At 38.3% G+C, this 25,294-nt stretch overlaps 1 protein-coding gene across 13 annotated transcripts in view; it reads right to left on the bottom strand.

The window, feature by feature from the left end:
* Positions 1-1,754: 1,754 nt before the first annotated feature.
* CYLD (CYLD lysine 63 deubiquitinase) overlaps positions 1,755-25,294 on the bottom strand; it is a 62,369-nt gene continuing 38,829 nt past the window's right edge. For all 13 annotated transcript variants that reach the window (XM_067719858.1, XM_067719860.1, XM_067719850.1 and 10 more), the window contains 11 exons: positions 23,888-24,267; positions 22,838-23,003; positions 21,550-21,691; positions 20,157-20,279; positions 17,382-17,473; positions 16,159-16,225; positions 11,067-11,199; positions 10,055-10,163; positions 8,901-9,019; positions 8,404-8,620; positions 1,755-6,764 (listed from right to left, as the gene is read on the bottom strand). In XM_067719858.1, the coding sequence (XP_067575959.1) occupies positions 6,580-6,764; positions 8,404-8,620; positions 8,901-9,019; positions 10,055-10,163; positions 11,067-11,199; positions 16,159-16,225; positions 17,382-17,473; positions 20,157-20,279; positions 21,550-21,691; positions 22,838-23,003; positions 23,888-24,267 (1,733 nt within the window). In that variant the 3' untranslated portion in view covers positions 1,755-6,579. The remainder of the gene's footprint in view (positions 6,765-8,403; positions 8,621-8,900; positions 9,020-10,054; positions 10,164-11,066; positions 11,200-16,158; positions 16,226-17,381; positions 17,474-20,156; positions 20,280-21,549; positions 21,692-22,837; positions 23,004-23,887; positions 24,268-25,294) is intronic.

Below are 25,294 nucleotides of genomic sequence, written 5' to 3'. Positions count from 1 at the left end.
CTGGGCCATGAGCTTTACAACAGACTTTCTACTTCCCCTTTGGAGCCCGTCCAAGTCCATAGTCCTCTTTATCAGAGCAGAAGTTCCACCAGGGAACGACAGGTGGATTATGTTTCCCTCAGAAAACTGCATTCCCCCTGACAAGTGTCCCCCGATCCCGGCTGCATGTTGGACTAATGAAAGGAGCTGTGAAAAATGCCACATGCCTGTGGCCCCGTTGTCACCGAGCAGGACCTTGTGGAACCTTCCTGGGACAGATGCCTACCCTATATCCTCTGCTTTAGCTCCTCTCTGAAGCACCTAGATAATAGTATCTGATGCTCATTTCCTGAGTTTTTCAGATGCTAAAACCACCACCAAATGGAAGAAGTTTACTACTTGATGATCATGAGCAGTAGCCCCCAGACCTTCTGGCACCTATGGATTGATGACGTTAACCCCTGTGAGACTGCCCTGTTACCTCACCATCAACCAATCAGAATAGTGCATGAGCTGATCACATACCCTGGGACCCTCCCCCCTCACCTGGCCTTTAAAAGTGCTTTGTCGAAACTCTCTGAGGAGTTGGGGGCTTTGGGGGCACGAGCCACCAGTTCTCCCTGCATGGCCCTGCAATAAACCTTTCTCTGCTCTGAACTCTGTTTCAGTTTGTTTGGCCTCACTGTGCAGCAGGCACAGGAACTTGCGTTTGGTAGCACCATCTGCAGACTCCAGTGGGCTCGGATGGGCACAGGCATGAGTTATCTTAAAAGCCTCCATCCGTGAATTCAGTGCGCGGCCAGGATTGAGAACTGCTGCTGTAGGCAGCACAGCCCTTCTCAGGAAAGTGAGGGACAAGAGGCCTCAGCAAGTCAGGAAAGGAGCAGGGAGCCAGGACCCAGGAGAAGAGGCCTAGAGAGGCCATGGTCCTCTGCCAACCGGGTAGCCTGCCTCCAGCAAGGTCTGGCTTTGACTGGCCACATCCACAGGTGGACACAAGCGTATAAACTATCACTGTCTCACTGACACACCCACAAAGAGAAAGAATGGATCTATGAAAAAGCATGAAAACCCTTGAGTCTGAACAAAGGAAAATCTGAGTGATGTTAAAATGGCAAAGTTTCATTATCACCAATGTGTCATTCAGCTATGCATTTCTGAAACAGGAAAGTTCTTGAAGGTTCTATATTCATACGAATATTGCCAACTCAGACCATTCTGGCTTTCCTACCTTGGCATAACAAGTGACTTAAAATACAAGTAGTAATTCCTGTAGAAGGCTTGTTATATCAGTTACCTAAAAGAAGGTAAAAGTTTCGGTCCTTATAGCATCATGTAATCATGCCTCTGGATTATACAGAAAAGTAAACTGTTTAACTGCCTCCTTGGCAGCTGTGAGGGACCAGGACACACTATTCTATAGTGTGTCAACAGTTTTGTGCCCATGTTTAGAGATGAACAACTTCTGGCTGGATTAGAGACTGGTGGATCAGAGCTTGGAGGTACCAGGTTATTTCAAGAAACTACAAGGAGTCATGATGTCAGGAGGCGACCCAGAGGCCACTGGCATATCTCCCACAACAGGAAAAGTCTGTAAGGTTTTCTAAAACAATTGTGATGATGGCAGAGACTTGAGGAAGACACAGGTGTGCCCGGTACAGCATTTTCCTAAAGCAATCTTCTTTCCCGGCACCACTGCAAATACTTATGAAGTTGTACTCAATTCTAGTCTTCCCATAACCCAAAATCCTTCCCCAAAGAAATCAAGGAAAAGGAACCATACAAATTTAATTTTAATGATACAGAAATAGTATATAGTACATTTCTTTCCACAGCTGCACTTCAATCATCTCTAAAAAATTTAACAAAATTAAGGCTAAATCAGAGCAATCTGATAGTAAAGGGATATTTTATGTGGTTTTATTTTTAAAGAATGTCTTCATAAATATAGAATGTTCACCAGGCCAAAAAAAAAAATGTTGAACAAGATACCAAATATGGGAAATGCAATACAAAATGTGCCCCTTTATACCGATTTCCTAATAGCCACGACTTCCCTGGGAGGTCCCAAATGGGATTTTTTTTTTAATGAATGTTTCTGACAGGATACTATGACTTTCTGAAGTACTATAGGCCATTTTAGAAAATAAAACCAAGGACAGTTGAGTCTCCAACACAACCTCTATTGAAAAAATGAAAAGCAAAAGTGGACAGGGTTTAAAAGTGCAGGAGAATTCCATCTAAGACGGCGATGCCCCCAAGGATGATCCCACCATACCTGGCCTTTCCCCCAACCTGTGTTATAGAAAGACTTTAAAATACAGTGAAAATAACTGGCATCACTGACAAGACAGAGAGTCAGGAAAGCAAATGGGGTTCTTGAGTGACCTGCTCCAAATACTGATGTTTATTGTGAACAGGAAGAAGGAATGTCCTTCTTTCCCCCTTTTTCATTATCCTTGGCCATATTTGCTGGTTAGCTTTTTACCACCACTTTCTGACTCAAGAAAGACCCTTCGGCTGTTCCAGGATTTAGAGTAAGATGAAGAGTCTTTTTTCCTCTCTTTTCCCTCCAATAAAGCTTCTGAAAGGAAACTAGACAATGCAGTGCTGACTCCCTGCAGGAAGCCTCGCTCTCTGCAGTCCCAGTCTCTGAGCAGCGACACAAGCCTGCGAGCAGAGAACGCACCTTCACAGGCTGGGTACCACAGCTGGTGGCCTTCCCTCCTCCACCACCCCAACTCGCCTTGGGAAATTCCAGGATTATTTTCACTGAAGGAGAATTGTGGGTGTGTTAACATCACTGACCCCTAGAAAAGGTAGTTTTATTTCGTCATTATAAGCCTTAGAGTCCCCCTACTTTAACAAGGACAGTTTATGACCAGAATCTTCTCATACAGGGTTCAAGTTTTCATTGTAAAGTAGCAGCTAGTTAGTTTACATTTTTTTCTATAACTTTGCATAAGAATTTTGTTTTTCCATTTCTTTGGTTCCCAGAGCCTCAATTTCCCCTAAAGAAATTAAATGAAATGCAAATAGCCAGGTAAATAACATCCAATACCCTCTTTAAGTCTTAAGTGTGTTCCAAAGATGGCTAAAACCTCTAGGAAACAGCGGGCTGAGGCATAGATACTAAAATGCATTTCTTATATAAATTCACATGTAAACACAGAGAAACAATATGACAAACATACAATTACCCACGTGAATGTAGAGTAATTAACACAATAACATTCTATGATCACACAATCACATAAGGAGAAGGTATTTGCGAGATCTTTCAGTTCAGTGCATCTCAAATCTGGCTGATCATCAGGGTCACCTGGTTGGGCTTTGACATTTCCTAGACCCCATCTGTGAGGAGTCAGATCCAGCATGCATAGCCAGGGACCCAGAAATTTCTTCTTTTCCTATAAAATTCAACAGTCCCACCCTCTTGCTATATAGAGGAGGACACTAAGGCCCAGAGAAGTCAAGACGTTGCCCAAGACTAACAGAGCAAGCGACAGAGAAAGGGCTAGCACCAGCTCTCTTGTCCCCTTGTCCACCACTTTTTCTGTCACACCTCACTGCGTCCCAGAGCTTTCCCTCGACCTGGTACCCTTGCACTTAGGCTAAGCAGCCTTTAGTAGACATTCTGTTGTTAGAAGTAGGTGGTAAGTTGCCTGAGGGCAGGGACCACGTCTCATGTTCCTTCTGACACAATCCTAGGTTATAAGTGTCTAAGAAATACTTGTTGGCAGGCAGTCCCTCAGCTAAGGCCTCATTCTGTATTTTCCACTCACATCTCTGTCTGCAATCATCCACAGACGCAAAATCATCTAGCTGGATATCGAGATCCACCTGAGGAGGGCAGTAACGCCTCTGAATTTATGAAGGTGCCATGTTCACACAACAGGAATTTGAACGACTACACAAGTTCCATAAGGATTACCATGCCTTCCCCTTGTTCCTGAATTACGTGAATTATGAAAAAAAAATAATATTAAATGAATCCATGGGACAGAAAGAAGTTATTTACCTATAATATTTGGCAAATATGAATTATAAAAATCCTCAACTAGTCCAGGGAGATAATCCTTAGCAACTGTAACAACTATATTTTATTGAGTTTTGTTACTGTTTCTCTTGGTTTGCAATGTGTATCCCTAGTCTTATAAAACATCCTTTTGTGGATGGAGTCAAACTCCTTCATCAAGCTGGTAGCGAGGGACGGAACACATTACGGCATGGCTGCTCTCCCTCCCCACCCCACATGTATAAACTCTCACACACAAGCACACACACACTTACACGTGTGTACTTAATGGAGGTGGGGGAACATGACTTGTTTTATAAATAAGATGATTCTACTATATTGCCATCTTGATTGTAGATATGATACGGAAGAAAGGATAACAAAAACATTTGAAAAGCCAACAGGAAAATATTAAAGAAAATTTAAGGCTGAAAAGTAAATAAATCAACAGGCACATGGGCCACTGGTGCCACACAGCCCAGCCCTGCCTGTGCCCACCTGACACACGGGCCTCTGCTGGACCAGGAACAAGACAGGACTGCGGGGGAGCAGGGAGGACACCCAGGGCCGGAAAGGACCCCGCTTCCCCAGGAACCACCACAGCAGGCCCTGCCTCCCTTTACTGGGTACTCCCTCCCCAGACAATGCTAAAAGAGCTGTCAGCATTCTTCAGCTAATGCTTGAAGAGTCTGTCCTTAGAAATCATTTATGCATGAGGCCCCTCCCACTTGAAAGCGCCTCCACCCGCCTCGGGACACGGCACAGGCACCCTCACAAGTCCTCTTCAAGTCTTCCGCCGCGAGGGGCCGGGCACGGCAGAGCTTCCTCAACTTGTACTTTGTTGTAATTTTTACAGGAAAGGCACTGTCTTCTCTTTTTTAACTGTTAAGTCCAGTCCTACCCAGATATAGAGTCCTAGTCACTCCTCCAGACAGCCTTTTCAAATCACATTGATAAGCTCCTTCATCCATTTCCTCCCCAGCACGTACTGATTACGCGGTGACTGGACTTCGGAAGGTCAGGACTGGGTGGGACCACAGACATCCTGTGTCCCATGCTCCTCACCTGCCCCGGGGTGACAGGGCGGGGTCACCCCCACCCCCCAATCTAGGAACCATCTCACCCCCCACCCAGGCACTGAGCAAAACTTCACGCACAAGTTGCGGACTTCTTCATTCCAAAACTGAAAAAATCACGATATGAAAGAACTTTTTGTACCTTATTATGATTTATAAAGCTAATAAATATTAGGAAAATGGAATGACAGAACCAAAAAGTAAACGTGATTTGGAAAAGAAACAATTGCAGGGTTTGCAAGGATTCTCTCCCTTTTTTTGGACATTCAATGTTTTATGAAGTCATATGCTAGACACACGATAGTCTCTGCCTTTCCACGCGGTTGGGAAGTCATTCCAGAGAGACGATGACGCCATACAACACATCCCACGGCACTTACATTTACAGCCTATGCTTCTAGTCTACAACAGACACACACTACGGATATTAGCTACAAAAACATTCATCTTCTACTTATCTAATCAGGAGGAAGGCAAAGCTGCTGCTAACATTTCAATAAAATATCTGATTCGTAATGGTCATTATCTCAAGGGAAATCAGATGGAATTTAATGCGGGTACTGATCTAAGTTCTGGACAGTCTTATCTAAAATAGTAGAGGTTTAGATATCCAATACATCTCTTCAGGGAAATTTTAATGAGTGATTCTATATGCCAAATTTATTTTCTTATGAACCATATATATTTGTGTAGGAATATATTTATCACCCCAACGCTTTAATAAAACTTACTGTGCCCTGTTGCATACAATAGAGAGCCTTAAAAAAAAAGCTGTTAGCTGACAGTTACTACTATGAATGTAGAGCTTCAATTGCTGTATACGCTAATCCTCCAGGAAAACTACATCCAAAATGGACATTTTATGACAAAATCACTCATTTATATCAAAACCAGAACAAATAGAAAACACCACTAAGGGAATTTAAATACTTTTCTGACCACTACTGCAGAAACACAGAAACTCAGCAGATTTCAGACATGCAGGAATCAGCACTATACAGGGAAGAATTAACAAATCAAACTCAGTACAACTTTAATAACTGGATTGAAAGTAGACTCTTAATAAAACCAAAATATATCCTCCTCAAGGCAACCATCAGCTACAAAGGAAAAATGATTTCATATCCTTGGTCCATAAAGAAGACACATTTATTTACATTCTCAATGGACTAAAAGAGGTTTTAAACTGTCACAATTAAAATTTTATGCTTCCAAAAATATCTTATGATCAATGCACTTAACTTAAAGCTTCAGGTATTAATAACTTCATTTAGGCATCTTAAAAAACCAACACAAACATACTTTCTAGAGTGCAAAATGCTTCTTATTAAATACTTTAGTAACACAAAAGCAATTTGTTTTTAAACGCAGGAATCCTCTTCTGAAGGATCATCACCACAAAGACATCCATTGCCGGCAATGGACGTTGAACAAATCTGCCAGCTCGCGTGAAATGCAACATTAAAATTGTGCATTGGGTTTCTGCACCTGTCCAGATGACCCCGTTTATTTGTACAAACTCATCGTTGGACTCTGGTACATGCACATGTATGCATCACAAAGAAGTCTTCGTGCACAGCCTTGGATTCTTCTGGAGTCCAAGGAATGCAGATCTTCTAGAGACATTTTCAAGTACTCTCCTACTTCTGGGCATGGGGTAACCTGAGGAATGTTGAAGCCATTCTGACCACCTACGGAAAAGAGGAAGAGCTGCATTTAGGGCAGTCAAGTTCTAAACCCTTTTGCTGTCCTGCCCCACCAAAGTAATTTTACAATTCCATAATTTAGTTAAGGCTAATTCCCAGGACCTGAAAGACCTTATTTTACTTCTGATTTCTAGAAGTTAAATTCTCTTGTTAACTCCTGACAGTCTCATTTCTTGGTTTCTGAAAGGATTCCAGGACCAACAGTGAATACTATTGATAAAAGGACACATATCCTGAGCAAAGTCCAAAACCTACTTCCCAGGCTTCTCTGTGTATTCAATCAGGGAATAATGTTACACACACATACGTACACGCACTCAACTCTTCACATTCCCAAATCCCTTCCCAGACGCAAGCACCCCTCCCTGTATGCTTTACCATGAGCCTGTCCAGTTTAGGGCAGATCTAGTAAAATGAATACCATTTTATCCCGCTAAATTTAAAATATGTATTTGTGTGATTCTCGCAAGGTTTTGTTCTACATTTCGTTAGACTGAATGAAGATGCTATGAGGCGTGGTCTTAGGGATTCCAGGAAAGGCTTTAGCCTCCCAGTGGCTTTTCTAAAATCGCCTGGAACCCTTGTGCTTTTGAGTTACATGGCTAAATGCAAATTTTAACTGGGGTAAGGACCTATTTACAGTTGGGGCTGTGCTATATCCCTCAACCGTCTGAGAGTTGAGAAAACATTGAGAACCCTTGGGGTACAGCTTGGGCATCTGATCAAGAGGCTGCCACAAGTGGCGTCCTAGGTCACCAGAGGGCCACACCAGAAGACTCGGGGTCTGGAGCGTGAGAGTGACTAAAGGAAAAACGGAAGAGAACTGGAAGTACGTGTAAGTCACAACCTGGCCTAGGACCAGTCCTAATCTGTAAACTCTATACAGGCAGGGGTACAGCTGTTTTGACAACTGTTTCGTTTTTGAAACCTACTAGAGCCCCAGGCACTTCACATGCACTCATTAGGTATTTGTTAAATAATGACTAAACATCCTAGAAAGCAGCCTAGAAGGTGCAGTATGTTCCCCACTTAAGGAAGACAGATTACACACAGAATAAGCTTATTTTTCCAAAGAAGACATTTACTTCTATTCTTAGCTTTGTCATCTAGAAGACAACAGAAAAAACATAAGCACCGAGGTCAGAAAGACTGAATTAAATACAAGCTCTGAGACCTTAGGCACCTTAAATCTCAGCTTTAGTAAGAGAAAAATAGGAATCATTCCCATCTTGCAAGGATTTAGGTATAATGACGTAAGGTACCTCCCTGACAGCTTGGCACGTAGGTATTTAGGAAATGGTGACTATGGTACAGAAAATAAGAGAAGCCTGAAAGTCAAAGATGACAAAGCTGAAAACCTTTCAGCCCTAAAGAAAGAAATTTCCAGTTCATTTTTTTTTCTTTTTTTTAAAAGACTCTATGCATGTCAAAATATCACAACAATATTATCCCTTCGTTTAGTAGCAGGGCTGTTAATGCATTTCAAGATTTCGGACTACGTCACCAAGATATTCCTGAACGGCTTTTCCCAACACTATCTTATTACTCAGACCAGGCTAGCCCACTATGGTTATCCCACTACAAACTCAAATGGTGCCACATGTAGAAAAGGTCTGGAAAGTACCATCCCGATCAGCCATGCTGTCAAAGAAGAGCCAGGCAGAGTCGTCTTTCCCGTACTTCACAAAAGCGACATAGTGGCTTGTTTCTATGCAGAGGACAGCAAATAACTCCATCTTCTGACGGGGGATGCAGCCGTGTCTCCAATCCCAGTCAGGTAAATCTTTGGGAAGTGACACTGGGTTATATTTATGATTCAGCCTCTTGGGATGAAGGTGGACCTGAAAGGGAACATGAAGAGAATGCCATTAAGAAGCCAAACTCAATGTTTGACGGGAATGAATGCCACTTACTCTAATTGAATACATCCTCACAAAGAGCAACTGAGTACTTGACAGAAGTCCATCAAATCAGCAGAGGAGGCATAAACAATACCATTTAATTATGGAATTTTTAAAGTTAATTATGATTCTGAAAACTTTTCAAAACCTGAAATCTGTTTAAACTACAAATGATTCACTGTTTATTAAGAGAATATCCATTAAGTGAAGTCAAACTTACTTGAGTGTTGCAGGTTTTACAAAACTGCTTGATTTTTCCAGCTGAGATGTCAGGGTCATCGTAGCATTCTCGACACTCATACATTGCGAGCCCTCCACATATCCGGCACTGCCTAGGGGCTGAAAACGTTGGGGGTGGCGGGGAGTTAAGGGGTCTTTAAAAATGCATTCTTTCATTAAAAAAATTAAAAAGAAAAGTTAAGCTTTAAAAAGGATAATGCTCATGGACTCAGTGAAGTCCACCCCTCCCCATCCCCATCAACTTATTGGATTTTCTTGGATTCAGGATATCTTTAAAAACATTTTCTCTGACCAAATGACAATTTTTTAAAAATAATATATTCTAGAGTGTTTCCCCGATAATAAAATTTCTATTGATGAATATGCAAAAATACAAGAGAGTATAAATAAGAAAACCGAAAGCATCTACAATTTCAGTTAGCAAGAGACAACCACTGTCAATCCAACTGTGAATTTTCTCAGATAATTTTATATCTGCACACTCATATAACTCGGCGCACGTGTGTGTGTGTGTGTGTGTGTGTGTGTGTGTGTGTGTAGCTCCTCTTATAGAAAATATCAGCATACTCTCCTTTTCACTTATCATTACATCATGACCACTTTCATATAACACTGGTCTTCAAAAACATGAATTTTAATGGCAGTAGTTTTGTTGTAGAGATACACCATAATTCACTTAACTACTCTCATTAACATACAGAGTGCTTCTAATTTCTTACTCATAAACCATTTACATATGAAATATTGATTTACATGTCTGATTATTTTTTCAGAATAAATCTTTTTTTTTTGCGGTACGCGGGCCTCTCACTGTTGTGGCCGCTCCCGTTGCGGAGCACAGGCTCCGAACGCGCAGGCTCAGCGGCCATGGCTCAGGGGCCCAGCCGCTCCGCGGCATGTGGGATCTTCCCGGACCGGGGCACGAACCCGTGTCCCCTGCATCGGCAGGCAGACTCTTAGCCACTGCACCACCAGGGAAGCCCCCAGAATAAATTTTAGTATAGTATTTCCAGGTTCTTCAGATACCAAACTGTCCTTTAGGAAACTCATATCCTGTTAGACTCACATTCACAATTAACGTGAATGACCTGACAGACTATTTCTGAAAAACAAACAAAAAAATCTTATACTTACTGTCTTCAAGTAAATCTGTTATATTTAATTCCAGAGAAGGAAAAATTTTTTTAAATAGTTTAAAGTCTTTTCCAAATCGAGGCATCTGAATAATCAGACATGATGGTGCCTAAAAAAAAAAGATACATAATTTTAGAAGCAAAACGCTGAAAAAAAATTTCCCTGAAATAGTTGATTGTCAAACCAAGCAGTGGTTCCACCATAACATGGATGGCTACTCCGTGTTCACAAATGGGATCCACGTGTGAAATGGACTGTGAAGGCAGAGCACCACGGAGCCACAAGCCTCAAGTAGTCCAAGATCTATGGACATGTGGACACGGAAGTCAGGCAGTTCAACAACCTTGGGTCTCAAATAATATGATGACCATGCAGAGTCATCTACTTTGGGTTTATATTTTTTAAAGGCTTTGGAAAAACCTGAAGGACACTATTCCTTATATTTCAACAAATAAATAACGGTAACTATTAAGGTTTTACCAGAACATTCCTTCAGAGATGGATACAATGAAAATGAACCACAAGCATGTACTACTAAGATCATGAAGATACTCAGTAAACAGTAAAAGAAAAGTAATTTAAATCACTTGTTCATTTACAGTAAGTGAATTTTGTTTTTTATTGAAGGAGGAAAAATAAACATTTTTTTTGATATATTTGGATAATATGCTTGGGTAAAATTTTTAATTGGGTAAAATGTTAAGCTGGGTGAAAGGACAACAACAACAAAAAACAAATCTTCTTTGCTTTAAGCTACTTAAAAGTTTTCAAGTTACAAATTAGAATGATATTTTCTATGGCACCAAAAATCTAAAAAGTTCAGTCAATTCTAAGGTATTTTCTACATGGACAAAGTTGAAGCATGGCATATTTTTTTTAAAATTTGTGTTTTGTTAACAATTTGTGCTCCTAATTGTTCTCAGTAGGTTAAAAGTAATAGTTATAGAAGCTATAGTTGTCTGGAGAACCCTAATGACTTGCATAAAAAATACAATAAGTAATTATCACTAACCTCAGCAAATTTCAGGTTGCTGTTGATAAAAGACCATTCTAATAATTGCTGAATTGTAGGAACTCCAACTTTCTCATTTTTTTCCATAAAAATCTGATAGAAGTAACAATCTTGAACTTTCTGACCTGCTGATCTAAAAATATGCAGAAAAAAGCCAGATAATTTATTTATGAAATGCATCAAAAAGTGAAGTGGTTCCAGAGGCATTTGAGAACAGAAAAACTGTTGAGAACAGAAACCGATGGTGCAACTCTGACCATAAAACCAATGGTGCAACTCTGACACTCAGAACAACAGGGGCAGAGACAATCATTTAGATAAAATAATTAAATGTACTTATGCATAAGACCTTGCAAATGATTTCTTGTTTAAGTTCTCATATTGAAAAGCTGCCTTAGTGATTAGAAGAAAAATAATGCAATAACATCCACAGTCAAGAAGCACTGTGTGAACAATAAAAACCAGAAGCTAACATCACTTGGTTCAACTTAACCACCGAAGCTAGAAAGGAGCAAACTGCATTTAATGCTTGAAACAGGAAAGTTAATTTGTACATGCCTGAATGGGACAGACCCTAAGAGACCTTCCAGATGTAACTTTTCATTTCTAAAATAAAGGCCCTGAGATCTGGGGAAGGATAATCCTTCCCAGTAACTCAAAATCAGAGCCAGGTATAAAACCCAGGTGTCCTAACAACTGCTTACTATTCTTTGCACTAAAGCATGCTGTCTCTTTAGATGGTCACTCACTTATTCAACAAACACCAAGTTAGGGCCCACTATATGCCAATCACCGTGTTACCCTTATATTGAACATTTTCCCTTCTAAATATTTTACTTCAGAATGCATGAAAATTCAAGACTAACTCTACTAAAAGAATCAATAATCTTTCAATTTACTATTTACCCTTTTTAGCAGAATTTCTGCATATAGAATCAGACTGTTTACAATTAGATTTATAAGTACAGTTCAAGATTTTGAGGGAAAAATATTAACATAGTTTTCACAATAAAATCTCAGCTATTGAGAGGCCAACCTCAGAAACCCTCAGTTTCCCAAAGCAACTTATAGCCTGAAATAAACACAACTTATTTGGTAACAAAGCAAAGATTCTTGGGACGCTACAACAAAAAAAGAAAAAAATGATAGCCAAAAAACCTGAAGGTTATGCTGTACCAATATTTTAATTGGTTACAGATGACAATAAAAGGCCAGCATTTTTCTGGCCAAAAAGCAAAAAAGCATTACCAAAAAAAGCCATTAAAAAAAGCCAAAAAGCCAAAAAGCATTAAAAAAAATTAATAGGTAACAGAAAAAATAAGACTGGAAACTAAGAAAGCAGAAAGTAGTAGAGGTCAGTAGTTGCAAAAATTAGAAATAATAATAGTGATGGGGAGGGGGATGGTGGTTGGAGGGAGCGTGGAGTGGCAAACACGAGAGATGGGAACCAGAAATGAGGATGTAATACCAACAGCTTTGGGATACTGGGACAGAAAAACTGGAGGCGGTGAGGGGGGCAGCAACCACTCAAACCTCATAACTAAAGTTTTAGAAGGCTAATATCCTAGGGTAATTAGCTGGGCATTAAGACACACATATAAAAGAATCACAACAAAACTGGTGCTGTTGTACAAAATCATGAAATTTACATTGCTGTTTACCACCAAAAACATCTAAGAGCAGAAGGGTACAAATGTTGTATTAACCTTAAAAGAAAACAGACGTCTACAGAGAAGACAAAAGTATCCATGGGTTTGCATAATATTGGTCTATCTACCTTTGTAACACAGACCATAATGGGTAGTCAACTAAAACTTTTTACAGATTCTGGATTATCTAGTACTATGGAATATAGCATATCCATGTAATAAGAATTGCCAGTTCTATTGTTCTATAATGAGAGGTACTCAGTAATACAACCTGAATATTCCCTTATATCTGCTTCCTGATGCTGATCTTATTCCGGTTATTTTTCTTGTAATGCTTTACCTCCATCCATTAGCCTCTCGCATTAGTGGCTATGACTTTAGCTTCACCTTAGCACCCCATACACAGTAATTATTATTACTACTACCATCGTTGTTATTGTTTTTAAGTATGAAGGCTTTACTTACCCACATTTACCAATTTCTTGCTTGGCTTTCTTGTTTCTTGCATATCACTCCTTTATTCTAAATTCAGTTTTATGTTATTAAAGTACACCCTGTAATAAGTCTCTGACTGGTAATTTAGTCTTGGTTCTTCCAGCTCAGGAATTTTATGCATCTTTATTCTTAGAAATTAAGTCTGTCAAAAATTCCAAAAAATCTTCAGCTATTATCTCTTGAAATATTGCTTCTTCCCTATTCTCTCTAGTGTCTCCTCCTACAATGACAATTAGAATTTGTCTTCCATGTCTCTTATCTCCTCTTTCTGGTTTTCTAACTCTTTATCGCTTTGGGCTACATTCTGGGTAATTTCTTCAGATCTATCTTTCAAGTAAGCAATTCTCTCTTTAGCTGTGCATACTGCATTCAGTGAGGTACCCTCTCCCAGCCATATATACATATATGGCTATATATATATAACTACATATATAGTTTTTTATTGTATTTTGGGGAGTTTTATTTTTGTTTATTTTTCTTTGTTATCAAATCTGCATTTATCCTCCATAGGTATCTAAGTTCTTCTTTTTTCTCTTAAGCTATTTAAGAATATTCATATTAAGAATATCATTTTAGAATAGTCTCTTTTAGACTACTTTACTATTTCAAGGTTTTAAGGTACTCATCCTCCTATTTGTTGCATCAGGTGATGCTCCCTCAGTCAGGAAGACAGGCTCATGGAGGGGAAGAATGACACTTGGGAAAAAAACGCTAACTTTTAAAGTATTTTTTTTTTATCTTTTTATAATCTTCAAACTAGTGATTCTCAATATGAAGAGGCTGCTGAATGGGGAGGAGAGGCAGAGCTTCCCAGGGCCCTCTTCAAACTCCACAAGACCTTCAGACACTGAGACATATTCCTATATGTGACTGACCCTTCTTCACCCACTCTGAGAATCACTGCAGTATTCATCCTATGTACATCCTGTGCTCTGCAGTATTCATCCTATGTAACACACCAGGAGTGTATTACAACCCAAGGTGTGTTGGGCTATGCAAAAAAAGAATGAAAACTGTTTTAATCATCTGAAATTTATCTCTTCAAGATGAAAAACAGAAGTGATTTTTTTCCTCCCAAATTGCCTGGCAGATTTCCTACATCATGTATTTAATATATATTTCCTTCCTCCTTTGTGTTTGAAGGTCGACTTATAAAATACTGAAATACCACATATAGTTAATTCTATATCTGGGCTTTCTATTCAATTCTATCTATCCAATTTCTAACTGTATACCAGTATCACACGGTTTTAAATGTCTGTTGTTTTGTCTTTATAGCTTATAATAGAGTTCTTTAAAAAAAAAAAAACTGCAATGTTTTCACCCATTTCATCTTGTAGAGAATTCTAAAATCATTTTACTAAGTTCCAGGAAAAAAAAAAAAGTTAAGATCTTGATTATGTACAAGTTATTTTGTAAACATTAACATCCTTAAGTTATTTAATCTTCCTACCTGGAACACAATCTTTCTCACTAATTAATTAAATCACCTTTTAGCTCTGTGCAAGTCTTCTTTAAAAACCTATCTCAGTAAAATTGATTTCTTAGCATTTTATACTTTCATGAAGTATGAAATTATCTCTTTTTCATATTTGCTAGTGGGGATACCAGAATATGACTGATTTCTCCATGGTTTTTTCCTGCATGGTCAAATTACAAATTCTTGTGTTAATACTAGTAGTTTCTAAACAATTCTCTAGGATTTTCTGGGTATACATATAGCTATGACCTTATCTGAATAGATAATAAATATATCCTATCTTATTTCATTAGCTAGAACTTCCAAAATAACATCAAACTATAACTTCAGTACTGTCCACCCTTCCCTCCATCCTTCTTACTCATCAATTTGACACTGGCATCAAAGAATATCACTTAAGACACTGAAATGAGTAAGAATACTTGTCTGTGATTAGGTTTTAGGGAAGTAAATAGTATATAAGCAAGATTTTTCAACAAAGAAACCCAGACTAAAATGTAAAAAGGCCCAGCATTCAATCTGGAAAGTTCATCAGTTTAGAACATCTCACCAAGAACTTCACTGTATTAGATTCAAGGCTTTCACTGAAGATGGGGGGAAAAAAGACCAAGTTATAAAACTGAGAAGAGAGCTAATTTAGAGCTAAATTAATTCTTTGACTAATGGGTTGTCAAAAACAGTGCTCCCACAGTGTTTGATTGAGTTTGAATAATATTCTCTTAAAAGGATTCATTAGGGCTTCCCTGGTGGCGCAGTGGTTGAGAGTCCGCCTGCCGATGCAGGGGACACGGGTTCGTGCCCCGGTCTGGGAGGATCCCACGTGCCGCGGAGCGGCTGGGCCCGTGAGCCATGGCCGCTGAGCCTGCACGTCTGGAGTCTGTGCTCCGCAACGGGAGAGGCCACGGTAGTGGGAGGCCCACGTACCGCAAAAAAAAAAAAAAAGGATTCATTAATTTAAATTACAAAAATATTTACAGGGCTTCCCTGGTGGCACAGTGGTTGAGAGTCCGCCTGCCGATGCAGGGGACACGGGTTCGTGCCCCGGTCCGGGAAGATCCCACATGCGGTGGAGTGGCTGGGCCCGTGAGCCATGGCCGCTGGGCCTGAGTGTCCAGAGCCTGCGCTCCGCAACGGGACAGGCCACAACAGTGAGAGGCCCGCGTACCGCGAAAAAATATATATATATATTTATATACAGTTTTATAAGAAAACGATTTGCAATAGTGCTTATTACTGGGGTTAAAATTAAAAGCACAAATTTACACTGGATTTGTTCCTCAAGTTAAGTATGATACTATGGCAAAGATAATGATTTAAATTAATTTGCATTGCAGGAACCTAACATATTGAGATCCCTAAATAAATACAATATTAAGTAATCATTAAGGAAATCATTTCTACTGAATGATGGCAGTGGAAATGAGGACTATCTATTTTTTCCAATGCTTCTGTAACAGTTTAAAATTACCTTATCTTTAACAATGGTTCTACCCTTAAAATATGATGAAACAGAATATTCAAGAATTCTTCAGGATCTAGGAGAAAATAAAAAATCAAATAAGTCACAGACAAGATTTTTAAATCATTCTATTTTTTTATAAGTCATATTCCTATACAGAATTCAATTTCATAATCAATATTATTTCCATTAAAAGCATAGTTCTCAAGTTTTCCTAACAAACTACAAAGGATATTTAAATGATATGATAAAGTATTATGTGCCAATTTTGTTATAACTTTATTATATTTCAAAGGGTATAATAATTCACATATAGGGAAATAATTTTAATTTCTTTGGGAGGGGCTTAAGATAAGTGTAATAAAACCTGATGTATGACCTTATCTTTCCTGTTATTTAAATAATTATCAAGTCTGTAACTATTATAGCTAGTATGCTGTTAATACATTCAAAGTCAGGAGTTGAATCTCTGAGTAAACTCATTAGCTACGAATAGATTAAAACACTGTCTCTGACCATAAACTTAATCCTAATCAGCCATTTGTAACTCCCTTTATAACAAGGAAGGCTAAGTGAGAAATGTGGATGACTCAGTGCAACTCTTCAACCCTGAAAAGAAAACAACTCCGAATATCATCGCTGGACGGAAAGATCTCCTTATTTATTCATAATATACTAAAACCAGCCAGCTTCTTAAAGGGGTTCATTATTCCACATATCACTCACTTTTAGAAAAGAGAAAGCATTTACAAAAAGAAAATTGTACACCACATAGAAAAAAATTATATTTTAATATATAATCCCCAAAACTACACAGATATAACATTTCAGCCAACAATTTAGCATTTATGCTTTCAAGTTACTTTTAATGCCTATCCTATAAATTAAAACAGCCACCTTGGGCTTCCCTGGTGGCGCAGTGGTTGAGAATCTGCCTGCTAATGCAGGGGACACAGGTTCGAGCCCTGGTCTGGGAGGATCCCACATGCCGTGGAGCAACTAGGCCCGTGAGCCACAACTACTGAGCCTGCGCGTCTGGAGCCTGTGCTCCTCAACAAGAGAGGCCGCGATAGTGAGAGGCCCGCGCACCGCGATGAAGAGTGGCCCCCGCTTGCCACGACTAGAGAAAGCCCTCGCACAGAAACGAAGACCCAACACAGCAAAAATTAATTAATTAATTAATAAACTCCTACCCCCAACATCGTCTTTAAAAAAAAACAAAAAACAGTCACCTTTTTCTTCAGAGGTAAATCCTGATGCAGCCTCAACTTTTTCAAGTATTTTCCTCAGTTTCATAATCTTTGTTGCACATACGTATCCATATCTATGTTAGTAAAAAACTATTAATTAATATTAGCAAATATATTAAATTAATATAACACATTTTTTATTGAAGGACAGTTGGCTTACAATGAACATAACACATTTTGATAATCAAATATTTCTTATGTAACTCCAGTGTGTCATAAATTAGTAAGCTTAATAAGTATTTCAGAAAATACAATTATAAGCTTCTTCTTGAGGTTTGAAAATTTTAAAATCTATAATCAGAATTATCTCAGACACTATGATAACCTAAAAATAACTATCATATACTAATAAAAGAAAAAAATATTTTTCATTTATGATGACTGTTTTTTTAATACTATTTTACTTAAGGAATTAAAACATGTACTTTACAAAACAGGATATACAATTTTGAGAGAGAATCCTTTTAATGCTGTACTAAAGGATGAAATAGCTACCAAGGGGGATGGAAAAGGGCAGTGATAAGAAAGTGAAATTCTAAACTCTGCAATCAAACCAGTCATCGTAACTATGACACTTTCTCTTATCTTTCTCTGAATACAGGATACATTCAATAAGTTTCCTGTCAATCCTTGACAAAATTCTCATTCTAAAAATGGCTTCAGAAGACAGCTTAGAGGCCACCATGGGCTTCATAAGAGCAAGTCAGAACCACCTAATCTTATATCCATTTTTCATACCGGCTATCCACTCACTCATTAGCTCTTTGTGGCCAACATATATTGAGCATCTACCACTTACAAAGTAACCTAACCTTTCAGTCACTGGGAAAACAAAAATGAATAAGGTGAAAAAACAGGGTCTCTGCCTGCGAGAAGCTTGAAATGGAGAAAGCACGTGTTTCAGTACCAAGTAAAACCAGTTAGTTATAATCTAGATATGACTGCGGCAGACACAGGGAATCTTGATCAAAACAGGGCATCTGACAAGCTTCTTGCTGTGGACAGGGTGACAAAGTCTGACGAACCATGATTCTTGACTGGTTGGACAACAGTATTCAAAGAACATTTATTAACGGACTTATGGTGTTTTGGAAGGAAAGAAGGAAGTGGTAACATGCCTTAGAGTTTTGGATTTAATCTGTCTCGTTCTAGTATCAATCACTTGGGGGGAAAATAGACAGTATGTTTAAAATTTGCATTTATACAAATATAATACAAAATAACTGATGTAAAACTCAAGATTCATAATTATCTTAAGGGGGTAAAAACTACAGTTATTTTCATCATTACAGAATTCAAAGAAAACAAAAGATACAAGTAGGAAATTTATTCACCTATAATATACTTTCCTAGTCATGTTATATAGTAGGTCATTCCGAATGCTCATTATATTTCAGTGTTCTGCATTTTGGGGTCAAAATCTTACATCAAACTATTTTTTATTTTAATTGTTAAATAATAAAAGTATGTCACAAAATTTAAATTTATCTTAATATGGACTTTAAATTACATAGTTTGCTCCCTATATTCCTAAAAGAACAGATTTGTTTTGTGATCTATGGCCCTGACTCTTCATAGTTTAAATTTTACACTGTGACATTATCACACATTCCTCCTACCACTTAACAAAAGTCCTTACTAGATGTCTTGTACTTATACCATTACAAATTGCTTCCTGTGGCCAAAGAAAGACATACTTATAATTCTTAAACTAGGAGATAACCAAAAACATCACCTTTTTAAGAGAAGTGGAGGGAGGCCTAAATATTTTCCTTTAACCAAGAAATGTGTTAATAAAATACATCTTATTTATTTCTAACATAAAACTATTAAATACTTGCTACTCTATAAATAAAAATGTCCCTTGCTGCTATTCATTCAGATAAAATTAAGTTTAAGAAGCCAGATCATACCGATTAAACTAATAAGCATGATTACATTCGGGGTAGTATTGAAGATAAGAATCCCAAATACCTTATATCAGCTTTTATAAACCTACTGTAATTGCTGAATTGTAATACACTCTACCAAAATGGTTTAATCACTTCATGGCATACACTATGTGCTACACTTTGGCCAGATTTAAAATGTTAAAGAAGTAAAGACAGTACAACGGGACTTCCCTGGTGGTGCAGTGGTTAAGAATCCTCCTGCCAATGCAGGGGACACAGGTTCGATCCCTGGTCCGGGAAGATCCCACATGCCACAGAGCAACTAAGCCCGTGCGCCACAACTACTGAGCCTGTGCTCTAGAGCCAGCGAGCCATAACTACTGAGCCCGCGCACTGAAACCACTGAAGCGCATGTGCCCTAGAGCCCGTGCGCTGCAACTGCTGAGCCCACACCCCGCAACTACTGAAGCCCGTGCACCTAGAGCCTGTGCTCCGCAACAAGAGAAGCCACCGCAATGAGAAGCCCGTGCACCGCAACAAAGAGTAGTCCCTGCTCACCACAACTAGAGAAAGCCTGTGTGCAGCAATGAAGACCCAACGCAGCCAAAAAATAATTAAATAAATAAAATAAAAATTAAAAAAAATAAATAAAAGTAGCAACAAAGACTGAACAGAAATCTTCTTAAAAAAAAAAAAAAAGACAATACAAGGACCGAAAGTTAAAAAAGATGTTAATGCATCATCGAGAGAACTAATTCTCTCCCATTTCTCATTAAAGGAAAGCAGGGAATAAATTAATTACTGTACCAAAAAATAGCACCTAGGATACCACACCTAAAGGCAAAAATAACTATCTTCTACTTACATTCTCAGAGGATTAACGATTTCTGTCCTCAGCAGCTCTTGAGTTTCACTATAATATTCTACGTCATTCTTTTCTTTGGGTCTAAGTAACACAGTGTCCAGAACAGAACTAAAAGCAAACAAGCTGCAAAATAAAAAGAATATTTTTCCTCATGCTGTAAATGTACTAATTTTTGAGAAACCCATACTAAAAAGAATATGAAGAGAAAAATCACAAACTCTGGAGAACAAATAACATGCAAATTCGTGTTTTTTATTAATACAGGTAACCAAGACCCCTGTCAAGGTTCCCATGGTTCAATCATCAGAGATCCTTAAGGAGAATACTAATATCAAGAAGGCAAACTATAGATTGACAGTGTTAAAGGATTAAAAATACGCCTTCAGTACACTGGAAAACTTCTTTGCAAAAGCTGAAAGAAGGCCTACAAATCTGAGTCAAACTACAACAGAGGAGAAAGTTTGGAAACTAATTTCCCAAGGCAAACACATAGCCAATATGTAACCCACTCTAGATATTACACTTCTCTCTCTCCACAGCCCTTTGCAGAAATCTGAATTCCTTTAAATGTCAAAATCACTTGTGAGTGACTAACAGCAGTGACTTGCTGATATCAAAGAAAAAGAAAATTTGGCTAAACAGATTTTTATCAGAAAATCTGAAGAATACTACATCAAGTCTTGCTTTTGTCAACACCTCTGAGAGACAAAGTATTCTGCCCCCAAAATGGCCTACCACTTTTATTCTTCTCCCTTGTCTTTAAAATTTTAACATCCCATTAACTTCCTAATTCTTACAACATGGCTGTACAGAGCTGGCAGGTTATGCTCAGTTTAACTGGCGATGTTCTTGGTTCAAGCTTCAGAGTGTAAAAATTCTTGCCATGTTAAATTGTTCTTCTTTGGAACAAACTACATATACGAGGGCAACTGTGCTTCTACTGAAAATACTTCTTTAAAATGAAGTAGTTTTATGATTGCCTCTGCCTAGTAAAACAAACACACACGCCAGTCAATGGCTTATGACAAGTTATTTGATTTGTGCACAAAGATCCTGTACTTATTCTCTTCAGTCCTATGATTTCCCACATACCCTCAGAATATCTGTACCACCTGTAACACTATCATTCACCTCTTATCCATCATTCACTGCATTATTTTTTATATTAATTTTTTGGATACAGGTACATAAGGCAACATTCAGTAGCTTCCAAGGAGTATATAGTGAAATACAAATCTCCCTTTCTCTCCTGAACCCCAGCCCCCAGTTTCTCCACTCAGAGGCAATTAGCAGTTTCTTTCTCTCTTTCTCTCTCTCTCCGACACACACACAAAGAAACACACACACCTGCCCCCATGGCACTATATTCCTACTGCATTAATTTTAAACTTACCAGAATAAGGTTGAGTCTAAGTAACAAGAATTGTAATGACCCTGGATACCTTTCTTCTTTCCAATCATTATCTCTAAACCTTCTTTTTCCATTTTTGGTGGAGTATTTTCTTCTACTACTTCACTTAAGTAGCCTCCAAATGCTGCAAAGATAAAAATGAAAATAATTCTTTTAAACTATTATAGCTATGTATTCCCATACATATTTCTTCACTTAAAAATCTCTCTTTGGGGCTTCCCTTGTGGCGCAGTGGTTGGGAGTCCGCCTGCCGATGCAGGGGATGCGGGTTCGTGCCCCGGTCCGGGAGGATCCCACATGCCGCGGAGCGGCTGGGCCCGTGAGCCATGGCCGCTGAGCCTGCGCGTCCGGAGCCTGTGCTCCGCAACGGGAGAGGCCACAACAGTGAGAGGCCCGCGTACCGCAAAAAAAAAAAAAAAAAATCTTTTTGTATTTTGATGCACAATTTATTACCCAACTTAAAACTAAGTTAAAGGTAGGTTTTGGTTAATTGTTATTCAGCTTGGCTTATAAAAAAAATGCTAATGTTCGTTTTCAACCTTACTTCCTCCACAATTTAAAAAACATTTTAGAGTATCAAGTAACGTAAAAAAGCATCTGCCAAGTAAAATATTTTGTTCCCCAAATATCTTATTTGTCTGAAGATGTTCCATTTTCAAGTTGGAAAAGAAAACAAAAAATTCCAAAGCACTACTTCAACTGTAAGAAAAATTGTTTTTCATAAAGATGGCTTTCCTATTTACACCTGTTTAACCCTCAAGATGTTTCACCACAATTATCCAAAACTGGAAAGGAACAGTATCAGGAAACTGCCACCTACTATAAGTGATGAGATCTGTCGTTCATCAAGCAATTAAAACTACTTCTTATAATAATGCTGACTTCTTGATAAGACATGCTTATTGATGTACTTGAACAATACAGAGAGAGGAAAATCAGTGCCATAACGAAGGCCACATTTCAATCTCTACTTCCTGGGTTGTTGAAAATTAAATGTCTGTAATCAACAGGAAGGGGAAAATAAATCCCACTATTTCTCAATTTTTAAGTCTCAAGCATGGTTTCCTGGCTAATACTTTTTCTAAATGTCCCCTCTTAGGATAACTGTAACTTTCTCATACACCAAGTAATAATTTTTTTCTGATTTAAAAGCTTGATGAAAACTGGCAGGAAAGAAGAAACACTGTTTACTACCAGCTACTGCAAAATGACATGAGGTCAGAACTAGAGTCATTCCAGATTGATGAATAAATGAAAGGCACACAAATACCTAAAGAGTTACAGCGTTCGATCTGATTGGAAACTGGCTGCAGGGACGCAAACCTAGAGTCTGGCCGGCAGCTCTTCAGTTTAACAAACAGCGCCTTCTTCAGGGCACAGGTGAAATACCGAGTACCCCTAAAGGTTCCATCTGTACAGCCTGCACACTCATCTTCCTGAAAAAGAAAAAAAAAAGCTTAAACATGCATTATTCTCCATCTTGCAAAGATGGTATACAAAGAACTAAGACTTGTTTCAAGTTTACCCTTTCTTAGAATTCTGCTGTCACACCTGTACTGAGAACTCCATCAGGAAAAAGGGGTTGACTAATCAGTGTTTCAGCCCACAGCTGACGATTTGAGAAATTAATGCCTTATTCCAGCATAAAATCCTCAATGTATTTCCCTTCAGAATACATGTTAAACCTTCCCTGGTTAACTGACTTCCCTGCATCATTTCCAAAAGCATTAAAACTAGTGGGGACAGGAGGCCAGAAGGGGCTGTTTATTTTAACAACCCAAAGAGAAAAATAGCATTCACTGGCCTGTAAACCAACAAATAAAAAAGCAAGAAATATATTTAAATAAAAGCTAAATGTACTCAAATTCTCTTTCTGATTATGAAATGTCAAACAATATGCTTTCTAATCTCCAAAATCTTTCCCTCTACCAAAGATCTCAAAAGGTCACTAAAAATGGTGATTAATCTTAAAGTCAATGATAGAAATATTAGAACTGATTGCAGGAGGGAGGCTAAGAAAAAAGAAAAACTGATAACAGTTTGCTTTCCTTACTGCATTCTGTTTAATATAATGAGCCTAAACATATTAGCCTAAAAATCTACTTTCATTCCCTGAACATAGATCAACTAACATTAAGAATAAGTGGATCAGATGCTTAATGGGTGGCAAAGGATGTCAGGCAGCGTGGTAATAAAATTTTTCTCTAGTGATGGCTTTGTGGATAAATAAAATATGTCACCAAAAAGCAAAGCATAGGGAAAGATCTGTACAAAACCCCAGACAGAAAAGAAATGCAATTTTTAGGTGAAATTAAATTACCAGTTCCAGTCCAGCCAGTACTTCATTGAGTCCTGGCGGCTGACCAATCCAACGGATTACCCCATAGAAAGGAGGATTCTCTTTAACCTCGGCCAGCGAGCCCACTTCCAGGCCATGTGAGTTACCAGAAGATACAGCCAAGGGTGGACTCTCCTGCACAGGTGCATTATTTAGCTCTCCCATCACAGACTGAACGGACAGAGAGAGCGGACTGTGGCTAATACTTCCATTGGTGTTGGGCATCTTTGTCAGACTAAATGGTAAAGAATGAAATCTGTTCTCGCTGGATAGTGAGTTCATGGAAGGAGGTTGCAGTGGTGGTGAAGCGTGTCCAAAGTCTGGAGAGATCTCCGTAAGCGATTTTGCAGGGTCTTCAGCAACTATAAGAAATTATTCTTAATTAGAGAAATTTATTCAAGAATATTAAATATGCCATACATCTCTAAAGATTAATATATACATAAGTCCAACTGCCCACCTGACCTCTTCTAGTATGATTCTCATAAGCATCACAAACTTACTACCTCCACGTCAGTGTTCTTGATTCAACCTCCACGTCAGTGTTCTTGATTCACATCCCCACCTCCAAATTTTTCTTCTTCAGTAAATGGCACCCAATTATTCAAACCAATAAAATATGTTATTGATTGGAATTGTATAGGTTATATTCTTTGTCCAAAATACAATTAAGTTACAAAAACCAATACAAAAAAGAGAGCAAAAAATTTAAGAAAGATGCTTCTAAATAACAAATGAGTCAAAGAAGAAATGATAATGTAAATTTTTAAAATAAAGAAAAAAACACTTGAACACAACTAAAGTAATACTTATAAAAGAAATGTATAGACTTAATAGTTCATTTTAGAAAAAAAGGAAAGGTAATTAATAAACTCAGCATACAACTTAGGAAGTTAGAAAAACAACAGAATAACCTCCCCAAAAGTAGTCAAGAGGAAAGAACACAAAAACAGAAATTAATGAAAGAGAAAACAAACATCCAATAAAAAGAACCAAAGCCAAAAGCTGTTTCATTAAAACAACTAATACAGTTGCCAGGCAGGTACTGCAAATCAGTGTGGAAAGAACAAACTTCTTAATAAACGGCGTTGAGATAATCAACTATCCATATTTTTAAAAAATTAAATTGGACTCCTCTGTCATACTCTACACAAAAACAATTTCCAGATGTCTTAAAGAAAAGTGTCAAAGGCAAACCTACAAATTTTGCAAGAGAATATAGAAGAATGTTCTTTATGACTTTAGGGTAGAGAGAAATATCTTAAACATGAGTATACAAACCAAAAAGGAAAAGACTGACAAATATGACCACATTAAAATTAAGAGATACTTGTCCATTAAAAGGCATCATAGCAAGAGTAGAAATATGAGCCACAAACAAGGAGAAAA

Source organism: Pseudorca crassidens, chromosome 20, assembly GCF_039906515.1.
Source record: "Pseudorca crassidens isolate mPseCra1 chromosome 20, mPseCra1.hap1, whole genome shotgun sequence".
Lineage (NCBI taxonomy): Eukaryota > Metazoa > Chordata > Mammalia > Artiodactyla > Delphinidae > Pseudorca > Pseudorca crassidens.
This window is presented reverse-complemented; position numbering and strand designations above follow the sequence as displayed.